This window comes from Herpailurus yagouaroundi, unplaced genomic scaffold (genome assembly GCF_014898765.1).
Source record: "Herpailurus yagouaroundi ecotype Mexico unplaced genomic scaffold, PumYag 141, whole genome shotgun sequence".
Taxonomy (NCBI): domain Eukaryota; kingdom Metazoa; phylum Chordata; class Mammalia; order Carnivora; family Felidae; genus Herpailurus; species Herpailurus yagouaroundi.
Window position 1 is genome coordinate 51,654,434 of NW_024412396.1, and position 15,521 is coordinate 51,669,954.

At 37.2% G+C, this 15,521-nt stretch overlaps 1 protein-coding gene across 1 annotated transcript in view; it reads right to left on the reverse strand.

Moving 5' to 3' along the window:
- SNW1 (SNW domain containing 1) overlaps positions 1 to 15,521 on the reverse strand; it is a 33,140-nt gene that overhangs the window by 7,209 nt on the left and 10,410 nt on the right. The window contains exons 4-10 of the mRNA XM_040477857.1: positions 8,927 to 9,022; positions 8,726 to 8,832; positions 7,677 to 7,781; positions 6,463 to 6,532; positions 5,708 to 5,773; positions 3,925 to 4,041; positions 2,729 to 2,870 (exon numbers count right to left, since the gene is read on the reverse strand). Of these exons, the coding sequence (XP_040333791.1) occupies positions 2,729 to 2,870; positions 3,925 to 4,041; positions 5,708 to 5,773; positions 6,463 to 6,532; positions 7,677 to 7,781; positions 8,726 to 8,832; positions 8,927 to 9,022 (703 nt within the window). The remainder of the gene's footprint in view (positions 1 to 2,728; positions 2,871 to 3,924; positions 4,042 to 5,707; positions 5,774 to 6,462; positions 6,533 to 7,676; positions 7,782 to 8,725; positions 8,833 to 8,926; positions 9,023 to 15,521) is intronic.

The window sequence follows — 15,521 nt, forward strand, 5'->3', positions numbered from 1 at the left end:
ACAGTGACAGTCCTACAACCACTGCATGGGGTCGCTGGAGGGAGTATATAAGGCAGTACATGTAAAGTGCTCAGAGTAGTGTCTGCCATAATAAGCACTCAATAAACGTTAGTTATTAGTATCTGGCAACACATTTGTCAAAATTTTAACTAATTCTTCAAAAATCATTCTGTGCCTTCTTATCCTCACCAGTGTAGAGAACTTAGATACAGGGAAAATCTTCTAATTACCTTCCGTGGCTAAGTATATGTACAACAAGCAGGTTTTTATAACTTGCCTTATTAAGTCATTCATATATGAATCAAGGGTATGGATCACTACTTATAATCCTGGTTCTTTCTCTACAGCTGAACTCTGGACTCCTATATCCAACTGCCTGCCTGACACCTCTATCTTAAACTTAACATGTCTACAACTAAACTCCTAATCTTTCCCTCCCAAACCTCTTCCCCTGCAGTCTTCCCAATATTAGTAAATGGAAACTCAATCCCTCCCAACTGCTCATGAAGTTCTGGAAATAATCCCTGACTCTTCTTCTCTCATACCTCTACGTAACACATAAGCAAATTTTGACGGCTCTCCCTTCAAAACACATCTGTATCCGACCATGTTTTCCCTACCTCTCGTTATCTCTCATCTGCATTACTGCAACAGCCCTCAAATGGTTTCCCTGCTCCTCCACATGCCCATTCCACAGCCTGCTCGTATATGGCATATTGTGCTTTGCTCAAACCCTTCAAATGCTTCCCTTGTTATTTGAAGTAAAAGCCATGTCCTTAAAATGGCTAAAAGGCCACCCATGATCTGGCCATTAGTCTTCGTATTTACATTAACTACTCTGACACCTCATTTACTACTCAGCGTGCTCCAGTCCAGCTACACTGGCCTCCCTGCTTTTCTTTAACACACCCAGTATACTCCCAAATCAGGGCCTTTGCATTTGCTGTTCCTTCTGTCTGGGATGCTTTTCCGCAGAGTAAGACTCACTTCCTTACTTCCTTCAAGTTTTTGTGCTAATGTTATCATCTAAGAAGTCAGGTCCATTCTGACTATCCTTTCCTTCTGGTACTTTAATCCTCCTTGCCTGTTTTATTTTTCTCCATAGAGATTATTATTATGCTATTGTTATTAATTATCTAGTAATGATAATTAACTTTTTTGGTCTGTTTACATTCACTGCTATACTCTCAATTTAACTGAAAACCTTGTGTCTAGATGAGAACCCTGCATATAGTAGATGCTCAATATGCATTGAAGGAATGAATAATTGTACTAGTCTAGGATTGATTATTTGAAAAAAAATTTTTTTTAATATTTATTCACCTTTGAGAGACAGAGCACAAGTGGGGAAGGGGCAAAGAGAGAGGGAGACATAGAACCTGAAGCAGTCTCCAGGCTCTGAGCTGTCAGTGCAGAGCCTAATGTGATGCTCAAACCCACGAACTGTGAGATCGTGACCTGAGCCGATGTCTGACACTTAACCGACTGAGCTACCCCCTCATTATTTCATTTTTTCAAAAATTTTTAATGTTTATTTTTGAGAGAGACAGAGCACAAATGGGGAAGGGGCAAAGAGAGAGGGAGACACAGAATCTGAAGCAGGCTCCAGGCTCTGAGCTGTCAGCACAGAGCCCGATGTGGGGCTCGAACTCATGAATCATGAGATCATGACCTGAGTTGAAAAGCTGAAGTCAGATATTTAACTGAGCCACCAAGGTGCCCTTAGAAACTTTCTTTTTTAAAATATTTACTTATTTAGAGAGAGAGAGAAAAAGCACGGATGTGTGAACTGGGGGAGGAGCAGAGAGAAGGAGAGAGAGAATCTCAAGCAGGCTCCATGCTGTCATTATGGTGCCCAATGTAGGGCTCGATCTCTTGAACCGTGAAATCATGACCTGAGCAGAAATCAAGAATCAGAGGCTCAACCAACTGAACTACCCAGGTGCCCTGAAAGAAGAAATCTTAAGCAGGCTCCACATTCAGCACAGGGCCTGACATGGGGCTCAATCCCATCACCCTGGGATCATGACCTGAGTACTCCATAATATGCAATTTTAAATGATTTTTAATTTAATTTAAAAATGTCCAGTGTAGGAGCACCTGGGTGGCTCAGTTGGCTAAAGTGTCCAACTTCAGCTCAGGTCATGATCTCACGGTTTGTGGGTTCCAGCCCCGCATCAAGTTCTGCAGAGCCTGCTTGGGGTTGTCTCCCTGTCTTGCTCTCTGCCCCTCCTCCACTTATGTGCACGTGCACGCTCTGTCTCAAAATAAATAAACAAACCTAAAAAAAAAAAAGTCCAAGCGTGCCTGGGTGGCTCAGCTGGTTAAGCATCCAACTTCAGCTCAGATCATGATCTCACAGTTCGTGAGTTTGAGCCCTGCGTCGGGCTCTGTGCCAACAGCTCAGGGCCTGGAGCCTGTTTCGGATTCTGTGTCTACCTCCCTCTGCCCTTCCCAGCTCGTGCTCTTTCTCTCTCAAAGATAAAACATTTAAAAAAAAAAAATTCCAATGTAGTCTCATACTACATTGAAGGCCCATCTTCAAATATATATTCTTTATTTTCTACTGCTACAGCTCAGTAAAGCAGAAGTTATTGTTTCATTTCTATATTATTTCTGAAATGTCTACATTTTTATAGGTGTGTACTAGTTTTCTATGCAGTAAAAACAATGGTGAGTCTCTAAATGTTCACAATGTAAATTCAACTCAGTAAAGAGAATGTCATACCTTTTTCCACATGGGTTTTGATCCCAGCTCTTCTCTCCCTGGCTTTCTGGGCCATTTCTCTAAGTTTCTCTTCATGTTTCTCCTTTTCTTTCTGAGCCATCTTTCTCTCTACTTGCGCACGCATTTCTACAGCTTCACGAGCCTGTTAGTAAAGTCAGATGTTAAATAATACACAATTGGAGGGTAAGTCACAGCTATCATCCAAAACCGTGACTGAAGTCTGGCTTCAAAGAGCAGTTATAAGAATTTAGATTTGTTATTACCGATTAAAACAAAGATTCTTGTCCACTAAAACAAAGCTTGCCTAAAAGACACTGCGAACTTAGATTTTTCACTCTGGAAAATGTTTTAGTGGTTCAAATGATAACGACCCCAATAAATCTTGTAAGTCTCTGTTTCACTAATGCTTTCTCAGAAACAACCCCAAAACTACGTTAAACCAGGTTCCAATTAAGCAATTTTCAGTATCAGTAACATAGCAGAAACTGGTAATGTGTTCAAAATCAATCAAGACAATTCAAGATAAAGCCTTAGCAGGAGATGATTTTTTAGAAAGGTGCTTGCTGTGATGTAGGATGTATACTTATCTATGTTTTAAACATGTGCCATGAGGTATGTGAACTTCCAGGTCACATATTAATAATATTAATGCCATAATATTAATAGATAATTGCTATTATGACTACCATTTTCTACAGCATTTAATTCATCAGGATGTTTATTTGCCCTTCCTTGCTGACCTTTTGGGAGACATCTAATATTTAAAACAGAAAAATTATTAAAAGAAAAAAGAAAGAAAAACATTGTAAAACCTAAAAATAGCAGTCGACAATGTCTTTAAAAATGAGATGAGCCTAGTGAACCACCATTCTGGAGTGTTCTGAGGAGGCTTGCTGGCCAGCAATGGAGTCTATGTACAAGTCTACAAAGGCTGAGACCAGGCGCAGAGCTGCAAATAGCACCTGCCATGTCTGGCGTCCATGCTACAGGTGACTGTCTCTCTAGGTACCCAGTACTGTATGTAAAACAGCAGTATCTTGTGTTAATCAAACCATCATGTTGTAGGACTTAAAATTTACAGTGATGAGTCAGTTATTTCTCAATAAAACTGGAACAAACAAACAGTATCTTAGGTAACCAAAAATGGATTTACAAATGATCAAGAGCATTACACCTGTTAATTATGACAGACCAACCTTCCGATCAGCAATATAGAGGGCTTCAGCCAGCTTGGCAAAGTTCTCATTGATGTGAACTGTCTGCAGGCCTCTTCCATCAGCAGCCAGACGCTTGTCTAATGGAATTGTATAACCCTGTGCGAAAGCAGGCAGGAATCACCAGTCATAAAAAAGTGGTAACAGATTCTTTAAAGTTAGATTTAAATATGTCCATTTTGACAACCACTGAGCTGAAGTTCTTGTTCTTACATCTTTCTTCCCAATTGTGAAACAGCAGCAGAGGCTCACACTGAGAGCTTCGTGTAAAGTCTTAACTGAAAGCACTTCATGTCTGCGGTCTTATTTAACCTTCACAGTGACTCTGTAAGGCTGGTAACGCTGTTGTTTCCATTTCACAGCTGATGATGCTGAGGTAGGGAGCTTAGGTAATGTCCCCAAGGTCACACAGTTAATAAACAGATGAGCTAAAATTTAAACTTGGACAGTAGGATACCAGAGCCCAAGGTCAGGGCAAAAAGATTCTCATGTTAATAATTATGAGTTAGGGTAAAAGGAAATCACTATCAAATAGCTAAACAGTTGTTCCTCAAGTAATAGACCAATCATACAAAAGTGGAACAAATCACTAACATCAGAGTATACATAGGTAGTTTAACGTGTTGTACTGTTTTAATGACTTGTCAGATTATTGGAATACTGTAAGTTTTAGTAAATGGAAAAAAGATATTTTGACAAATTAAGATTCTGTGTTCTGAAATTTTGCATCCTATTTTCAGTAACTTAAGGAGTATACTTGAACACCATGGACATTTCAGGCTTAGCTTTATTCTTCCAGATTTATGATTAGATTCCTAAATGTTGACTCTTGTCCATGGTCTTTACTCCTAATACACCAAAGTACACCCTTTTGTTTTAGGATGAATACATAACTTCCTTTAAGAAATAATTTAGGAGCACCTGGGTGGCTCAGTCTGTTAAGCATCCTACTTTGGCTCAGGTCATGATCTCATAATCTGTGAGTTTAAGCCCCATGTCAGGCTCTGTGCTGACAGCTCAGAGCCTGGAGCCTGCTTCAGATTCTGTGTCTCCCACTTTCTCTGCCCCTCCCCCACTCACTCGCTCACGCTCTCTCAAAATAAAGACACACAAAAAATTTAATAAAAAAATAAAAAATAAATTTAAAAAAGTAGTTCTATTTAATCTACAAATTAAAGTGGCCTTCATCACCCATCAAAAATAAAATTATAAAGCGTGATTTGGGGGAAAAGGGGAAATAGTGATCAGAGAATTTATTTCACATTATTGTACAGATTCTTCATGACTCCTAGAAGCTTTGGTGCTTAGAGATGTACAGGATTTAAAAAGCTTATGCATATATTCTTATAAACAGAAAAAAAAATGTTTGAAACTTAAAGCACTGCATATATCCAAACAATTACTCTTTTTTGTTATATTATTAAACTGATTTCTTTCAGAAATAATTTTAGATATCAATTCCAGTTTTCTAAAGAAGACTATCATTCATTGATAGGTCACTTTAATTTACCTATTTCTTTTCTATAAGCGTCTGATACCTACAATTCACTAAAAGAATCTACATAGTATTCATGTGACTGGCATACTATATTTCTATTACATTACAAAAAAAAAAAGGCACATAAGTTGGGTGTTCCTTTTTGAAAACATTCAGCTAAGTGAGATGGTGAGGATTTAATGAAAGTTTTTCAGGCTGAACATCTTTCCTGAGTGTTTTCCAGTAGGTTCTAAAAGTAGGAGACTGATTTTATGACAACTTCATTACCTTTGCATTTTTCCAGTTTGAAATACAAGGAGGAATCTTCCACTCTTGTTGTTCCTTCACAGTCATCTGAGTTGACAAAAGAACAGAAAAAGAGACATTTTTAGATTTATAGTCTAGCTAAAAACCCAAGCGCAATGTTTCTCTTCAAAGATAGTTCAATATACACTGACATATGAATGAATGTAGTCCAAGGCCAAAGTTCCATTTGTTTGGTAGCACTATATACTATGTTCCTTCACCATGGATTCTAGTAGTAACTTTAATATAAAAAAATGGAAAATAATCTATACATTATTTTTGACTATTATAAATGGTTAGTATTTTTCCATATTTAAAGTGACATGACTTCTTTGAGATGAAAACTTGTTCTTTTAGTTGGATAATAAATCATATCTAAAAAATGCCACTCAGATTATCAGGGGCCTATTAATCCCAGGCACTTACTTCTTATAACTATGACAATATTCTGCTTGTCAAATAGCAGACCCTGTTCATTCCATTAATAGCAGGGGTTAGGCTAACAACAAGAAAACTAATAGCTAACATTTCACATATGTTCTCTTACATACTCTGGAACTACCTACAAATTATAGCCCTGAGTGGCTCCCCATTTGATCTTGAAAGATAACTTAAAAAAGTAGTAAGTGTGGCAAAATGTACCTGTATAGGCACCTAGATTTTGTTCTATGGAAGGTTATTTATAAAATTAATAATCATGAATACAAAAAAAGATGTTAGACTACAGCAAAGATTACCTTCCGGCTAGGGGAATGCATGACAGGTGCAGGAGGAGAAGGTGGTCCTCGGGGAATTTTCTTATTAATCCTGAAGGATAGAATCAAAGCAAAACCAGAGAGTGTTACACAGTTTTCCATTTTAGCTAATATGTCTCAAGTCTCCCCCTTCCATTTTTATAAAGCTTCAAATATATAAAAAAAAAAGAGAGTGTATAATATATGCCCATCTATCATATATCAGTCACTGACCTTCGACAACTGTTAAACACAGCCAACCTTGTCATCATCATTACCCACCTTCATCTCCACAGTATCATTATCATTTCATAGAGTAATATACTTTTAGTAGGCTCCACATCCAACATGGGGCTCGAATTCACAACACCAAGATCAAGTCACGTGCTCTACCAACTGAGCCAGCCAGGCACCCCCACTTTTTTTCTTCTTTTTAAATAACAGTTTTCTTAAATAACAGGTACACCTGACATACAATTAACTATAAATATTTAAATGAACAGTTTAAGTTTGACACAAGTATACACCTGTGAAACCATCATCACAATCAAGATGGCAAACACACTCATCACCTCCAAGTTTCTGCATGCTCCTTGCCTATCCTTCTTATTTCTCCCCTCATCTCTGTACTCCCCTCCTTCACCATAGGCACTGATCTACCTCCTGTCACCTCAGATTAGTTTGCATTTTCTGGAGTTTTATAAAAATGGAATCATACAGAATGTATTTGTTTTTGTCTGGCTTCTTTCACTCAGCATAATTATTTTGAGATTCATTCATGTTATTTCATGTATTAAGTTTATTCTTTTTTATTTATTCCACTTTAATATTAATAGTATTCCATGTATAGATGTCCCACAATTTATTTATCCACTCACTTACTGATGGACATTTGGGACATTTTTCTCCTCTGATATCTTTTTTAAGAATAGAGGTTTATTCTTTTTTTTTTAATTTTTTAAAATCTTTATTATTTATTTTTGAGAGAGAGAGAGAGAGAGAGAGAGAGAGAGAATGAATGAGCAGGGGAGGGGCAGAAAGAGGGAGACACAGAATCCAAAGCAGGCTCCAGGCTCCTAGCTGGTAGCACAGAGCCCAACGCGGGGCTCAAACCCACGAACCGTGAGATCATGACCTGAGCCGAAGTCGGACGTTTAACTGACTGAACCACCCAGGCACCCCGAATAGAGGTTTATTCTCACAGGCCATCTACTTACTTGAACCGTGGAGGCTCCATTGGATCTTTTTGCATTTCCACCATCCGAATAACTCTCTGTTTAGCTCCAGAGTTGAAAGCCACTCCTTGTTGAGATGGTGTGTATCTGAAGAATGCAGATGAAACTAAAGGTGTAACTAGTTCAAGCTCAATGGGTTATTTCCTTCTGTTATAATCCTAGGTTAGACTATATTGTCAATTCCTTTCACAAAGTATTAATAGAAAATTACAAAATATTTAGGTAGAGTAGATAGCAATGGAGGTAAGAGAACAGCAATTATGAGTTATAAGCAAAATGTGAACTAGAGTCATATTGGTTTGCAAATAATCCATCCTTGTCCATTTTCCACCACAGAAGGCATGGTGTTCAATTTCACAGGTAAGAGGTCTAGAAAATGGTACCTATTTTGTAAGTCTGCGTTTGAGGAAGAAACACCCCATAATATTTCAGCAGGCAACTTAGAATTAGTAGTTCCTGACTAATCATGGGTTGTAAAACAGAGAAGAAAAATAGTAGCAGCCCTATAAGCTCTGAATTTTCCTATACATGTGAATCATCTCTCTACACAAAGGTTTAGTTGAATGAAATCCCTCACAATTTATAAGTATTATAAATATGCCTATCATTATATAAATATTAGTACATTACTATTATTCTATTATTACATGTTATATAACTATTATATAATGAATTATGACATTACCAATATACTAATATTATATCATTATGAAAATATTATATAAATATACGATGCTTATTATATATAAATGGGAAACTAAAATAGTATTTGTGGTTTGGGTCACATGCTGTAAGTAACTGTTAATTTCTAAAAACAAAAAAATATATTTTGAGAACAACATAATAGTTAATATCTTCAAAAATATCTTAAAAAATTCTGCTTTCAAGAGTCTGCAGAGTCAACAGACTTTAAGTCATTATTCAAAAAATTGCTTGTCTAATTGTGACTAAGTAGGATAGTGAAGGAATACCAGGACCCCCAACCCCAATCTAGTCCAACATGAAAGTAAGACTTCCAGGCAAGATCATACCGGATATACTGAGCAGGAGCCAGTTTATCAGCTGCTCGGACTGGCATGGCTGCAGCAACCTTCTGTGATACAGATTTTTCTAAGGCTACCCTTGTCTTTTCTGTTATCTGAAATAAGAAACACAGCAATGAGTTGTCTGAAAGCTAATAAAGATGTCAAAAGCCATCTAAAATAATTATATATGTATCAATGCCCAGTTACCTCTTTAATGGCTTCCTCATCAGGTCTTTGCAGGTCTGGGTCATCTGCATTCATGACTTCCTTGGGAACCAGGTCAGTGTACTTGCTATAAATGACCTAAAATGTTCAAACACAAGCAGGATCAAGAAAAGCAGAGAATGAGAAGAAGCAACCTCATTAAGTCATTTCAGAAGTCAGCACACTTATAAATTTAGGACACAGATTTTGTCTTTTAGATTTTAAAACCAAGGAAGCTTAAAATATATACACAAATTACTGCCCCAGCTATATAAGTTAATAATTTTCCTTTGACCTCATGCATTTAAATTATTTGAGATCTTCTAATCAAGTCAGTATCCAAATACATTGTGCCAACAAAATCTTATGCATCAGTGATCCCTATTTTTGAGACTCACTAAGACTTGAAATTAATGATGATATAAATTGCCTATTGCACCATTATCTTGGATTACAAACTCATCAGAATTTAAGTCAGGTTACCAAATAATTTCCAAATTCACTGGGCCTGGAAAATTTCATTGACCTCACCCTACTTAATAATGTTTGTATTTTCTGACAGCAATTCTATTCACAGACTAAGTAATGAACACGTGTCATGGTCAAAAAACCCAGAACACTTCTTCTGGGGCGGGGGGGGAGTAAAAATATATTCTACATACACCACTTATATTCATTATCCAAATTTACAAAGGCCAGACTTTTTACTGGGCTCCCCAAGTCTCTATGAAGCTGACACTGATGTAGTAGGCCCCTGACAAATAGAGTATCACTTAGTTTTGTGTCCACCTATACTTTTCAAATACTTTCATAAAAACTTACATGGCAGACTTTATTGAAAAAAAGAAGTACTGAGAATTTAGCAAATAAACAGCATTCTAGATTTTACTGCTTTAGTAGGGAATTTTTGATACACATATAAAGAACAACTAATGATTATAAAAGAAAACCCAATTCTCAGGTACTTGAGACCTTCAAAAATTACTACTATAAGCCAAAGTCTTCTATCAATAACTGCATTCTACCAGGACATTCCTTAAAAATAGCTTAAAGGAAATGCTGGCTATTCTTAATTTCTTATTCCAAATGGCAGAACAAAAAACACTTCATAGCCTATAAGACCTGACCTGGCTTTACCTACACCTTTAATCTCCCCCATACCTCTTGCTTCCTCATTTATTATGCTTCAATCACATCAGCTCTTTGTTTTTTTGTTTGTTTGTTTTAAACACAACATTCCATTCCCAAATTCTGGGCCTTAAATAGTGTTGTTCTTAGTTCTTCACATGAGTTCTCAACCTCTGAGTCTCTGTTCAAACGTCATGACTGCACTTATGAGTCCTCCCCTGACTACCCTGCTAAGCAGCAATCCCTCCTCATCCCATCACTTAGTGTCACAGCACTGTTTACTGTCTTCAAAGCATTGCTCACAGTATGAAATTATTTTCCATTTTGTCATGTATTCTATTAAAGTAATAATAATAGCTAAAATTTATTAAGCACTTATTTTGTGCCACTATTCTTTAGCTTTATATATATAATTGAATTTGTGTATCAACCTTGAGGTATGCATATGCACAATGATTACACCTATATTACTGATGAAGAATGTTTTATATAAGCTGTGGATTTCCCAGAAAAAACTATCTCATGACTACAGACTAATCCTTTAGCTTGTTTTTCTCAGGAATGAGACAAAGGATCAGGCAAGAAAAGTATAGATTGTTTACCACAAAACATAACCACTGATATGTGAGCTGTAGTGTCACCATCCTCTCAGTGTTCATTTGGAAGAAACCTAAAGCTCACTCTGGGGAGAAGAGTAAGGCTCCATACATTAACATCACACAGCTAGTAATGACCTTAAAAATCTTATTTCTTTTCAAGATGTAAACATCTATGCCACTTGAGTTTAAAATTACATATCAATACTCTAGAAAATAGTATCTAGACTATGAAGAGTTAATTACTTTTACACAGCAATCATTACAGGAAAGGATTCTAAGTAAATGGCTCCCTGGTAGTCATATATGCTCAACATAAAGTCTCAATACTAATTTAGCATACAAGAGCCATTTGCTGCTTCTTATTTGGGTATTCCAAAGTTAATAACCCTTTAAATGAGCATCAATAAGATTCTAGCATCTCACAAAGCTGAGTGAAGGACATCTGAAGAGCAAGATTCCTCCATGGTAATTAACTATAAAACCTCAAATTTTTATTGCCTGAGAACCAAATGTGCTGAAGAAACTCAGAATATCCCAGGAGGCAAAGGGGCTGGGGAGGGTTATCTGAAAAATACAATATACTCCAGAAGGTAAGAAGAGCACAAATGGGCTCTGGGAACAAGATAAAGCAATAAATCATCTGTGAAACTTTTTTTTTATTACTGAAAACTGGCAAAGGACCAGATTGACCTGACTGGATAAATCTGTCAACATACTCACCATTTTGAAGGCAAAAAGAAAACACTATCTTTAGGCTTAGCTAGTTTGTGAAATCATGAACAAGGTAATATATGATTTATCTCGGGGTCAGTTTAAAGTTGCTGGGAGTTATTTGGGGGGAAAATGTTGAAGGCATTCTTTTAGGTAATATCATATATGTAACATTTGCTATGCAAATATTTCAGAAGGAAAAATGTAAACACCAAGGCTTTCTATTGATGTATCACTCAAATCACAATTGGAAAAAAAAGAACATTTTAGTTCCATCAAAATTTAATTCAAAAAAAATTTTTCTCTCCAATTTTGTATTACTGTAAGTCTTGTCAATACAGTATTTATTTTACATGTAGAGAGATCTAGGGCCTAGACTTATCCCTTGAAATCTTGCCTTTTTCTTAATCTCTTATACCTAGAGCTAGCATTTACCATTCTTGACCTTTCACTATTAATATTTCAGTGATAACTTTCTGGTTTCTGAAGAAAACCAGATCCCTCTGATGTAAATCAGAAATCTTTACACTATAATGCAAATTCAATAATCCAATAAACTATTTTCATCCTATGTCAAAGACTCTGAAAATCAAGCCTCCTGAATGATAATGAATTTTTAAAGACCCATTTTGTACATTTAGCAGCCAATTCCTACTTCTAAAACTGGAAAATCAGTGGTTTTAAAACAGGGTACTGCTGCCATCCCCAAGGCTCTACAGGTATTTAATAGGTAGTGGCAGTTACATTAAACATTATACAACGCGCAAGATGGTCCCGAACAATCAAGTGTCCCCTCTTCCAAACGCATTTGCCAACGTGTACTCAGTTAATGTTGAATTAAATGCATTCAAAAACTTCGTGCATTAATCTATCCACTTTTTAAGAAATTAAAATACTTATTTATTAAATTTGTGTAAGAAATTCAAGTGTATATTCCAGGGCATAATGTCCAGCAAGGAAATACATTCACCAGAAACAGTATCAGAACAGTCCAAGCACTCACTCTGTTCACTATCTTTCTTCTCAATTCATTCGGTACCCTGCTCATTTTTTAAAAAATCTTCATTCTGTGTATGCATGTACACACGCGCATGTGTATGTGTTCAGAGACATTATGTTTTTAGAGTAGTTTCAGGTTCACAGCAAAATTAAGAGTAAGACACAGAGATTTCCTATATACATCCTGCCCCTACCATGCATAGCTTCCTCCATTAGGGTCAGGGTTAGTATGAACCTCTGAGCGGTGCCTCCATAAACTACTAGTTTTGGATTCATTCCTAGTGGTTGCATTATAGACAAACATGTAATGCTTTCAGTGTATAAAGAAACATTACTTTAGAGACCTTATTTGGCCAGAATACTGAAATCTAAAAATAAATAGTTATAACATTTCTACTCTACTTTCTTTTTCTTTTTTAATGTTTTATTTATTTTGGGGGGGGAGGGGCAGAGGGAGAGGAGGAGACACAGAATCCGAAGCAGGCTCCAGGCTCAGAACTGTCAGCACAGAGCCTGATACGGGGCTCAAACCCACAAACCATGAGAATGTGACCTGAGCAGAAGTCAGACACTTAACTGACTGAGCCACCCAGGCACTCCCTCCACTCTACTTTCAAAACAAAATAATCACCAGTATATATGGTTCTTAGAGAAAGAAAACACTTTCAGACACTTCCTAGACGTGAGAGAAAATTGTTGGTTTTCAGTCTTGAAATTTAATGCAAAATGGGCTACAACTGTGTGTCATTCAAAATTAGTCAACCTGCCAATGCCAAACTGTTGTCCTAAAGTGTTCTTTTTCCTAACCAATGAGAGAGGAAAGGCAGCATGTACCAATAAAGAATAATGACTATTCCAAAGAAGGAGAGATGTACCAAAACAAAGGCAAGTGAAGCCTAGAGAAGGCCTCCACAGCACAGGGCATATTTCCAGTATATGTCCTGATGTATAGGGACCTGTTTTTCCTTTTGCAGGAGTGGACTATGCTTCCCTACTGGCTCAGGAGAAGTGGTTTTCTGTTATTCAATGAAAACTGCTATCACTCCTCAAACAAATCACTGATGAAAGTCTGTGCGTCAAGCTGTCAGGCACTAAATTAGGTGCCAAGGAGGAAATCTAAAGATATAATCTCTGTCCTCAAAGAGCTTATAGTCAAATGACATAGATAGTAGTGAACTGATAAATAGAACAAAATGTGATGACTGCTAAGATAAACAGGGAAGAGGAAGGAAGGATACCCCATCTGGCCAGGGAAGATTAGGAAGAGTTTTCCGAAACAATGAAGAGTGAGCTGCGATTTGAAAGCAGCAGAATTTAGGGACAGCTGGGTGGCTCAGTCGGTTAAGCATCCAAGTTCAGCTCATGTCATGATCTCACAGTTCGTGAGTCTGAGGCCCACAACAGGCTCTCTGCTCTCAGCACAGAGCCCGCTTTAAATCCTGTGTCCCTCTCTCTCTGCCTCTCCCCTGCTTGTGCTCTCTTTCTCTCTCAAAAATAAATAAACATTAAGAAAAAAAAAAAAAGGAACAGAATTTAGTCAAAGAATAGGGGGAGAGCTTTCCCACACACAGGAGGACATCCATGGGAAGTTCCCAGGGTAAGAGAGAATGTGCCGTATTAGGGGAGCTGCAAGAATTCCTTGTGGCAGATCTTTACAGAAAATGTCTGCAAGTTTCTTCTTTTTTCCTTTTTTAAAGACTTTTTTTTATTTTTAAGTCATGTCTACACCCAACGTGGGGGCTCAAACTCACAACCCTGAGATCATGAGTCGCATGCTCCACTGACTGAGCCAGCTGGGTGCCCTGAAAATTTTTTCTTAACAACCACATAACAGTGGCGATTACTTTGTACTGAAAATAAAAAGAATGGCTAAAACTGGACTGTTTATTTTTGGATTTAACTTTTCTGGTCATGAAAGTTGAGGCTAGGCTAGAAAGATAAGGAAGGGACCAAGTGTACCATAAGGAGCTTGGCTGGTTCTTACCCTAAAGGCTATGGAAACATTTTAAGTGTGCACACTTGTGTGTGTATACGTGGGGGAGAGAGAGAAAGCTAAACATATAAACAAGGATGAGTTTGTTTTTCTAAGCAGGCAAAACAAATGCAAAGGAGGTGGTTTCAGACTCTGCTGCGGTAAATAAAGCAAGAAGTGATAAGGGCCTGAACTAAGTAGCAGAGAAGGGCATATACTTGAGAAGTGTTAAGGAAGAAGATAAATCACAATGACTAACAGTTGGAAGGCCTGAAGGAAACACAAAAGAATGGAATGACTGCTCAGCAAAGGCTTTTTAGAGAACTATAGCATTATGTGTCACATCTCACATTTGAATAATCTTTGACTCAGTAAGTTCACATAAGTATTTATTTTACGCAAATATTCATGTGCAAAAAGGTATTTGTATATGGACCTTGAATAAAGTACTGTCTGAAAACTAAAAAATTGAAATCTGAAAACTAAAAAATGCTTAAAAAAACTCAGGGCACAAACACACCTGGAATTCTATATAGATTTTTAAAAAATAAAGCAGACCTATATACACTGATAACAACCTTCCAAACATAAGTAAATTTTAAAAAGCTATGAAAGTTATGAATATTAAGATCTCATTCATGTAAAAAAAGATATGTGTGCGTGTGTGTGTGTGTGTGTGTGTGTGTGTATTAAAGTGGGAATATATATATACATCAATATCTAAATCCATAACAAAGGTCTGGAAAGATATGTATTATAGTAGTGGTACTTACCTATGGGAAGTAAAGTGGGAGAAGTAGGCACTACATACATACTTATGTACTGTTGATATCTTCTACCATAAGAATTTATTATTAGTGTATCTTTTTTTTTTTTAATTTTTTTTTTTCCAACGTTTATTTATTTTTGGGACAGAGAGAGACAGAGCATGAACGGGCGAGGGGCAGAGAGAGAGGGAGACACAGAATCGGAAACAGGCTCCAGGCTCTGAGCTATCAGCCCAGAGCCTGACGCAGGGCTTGAACTCACGGACCGCGAGATCGTGACCTGGCTGAAGTCGGATGCTTAACCGACTGCGCCACCCAGGCGCCCCTAGTGTATCTTTTTTAAATCAACAAAATAGTGGGGGGAAAAAATAACTCCCAGGCTTTTAGCATAGTCAGTCAGGAAGATATCACTGCCAATCACT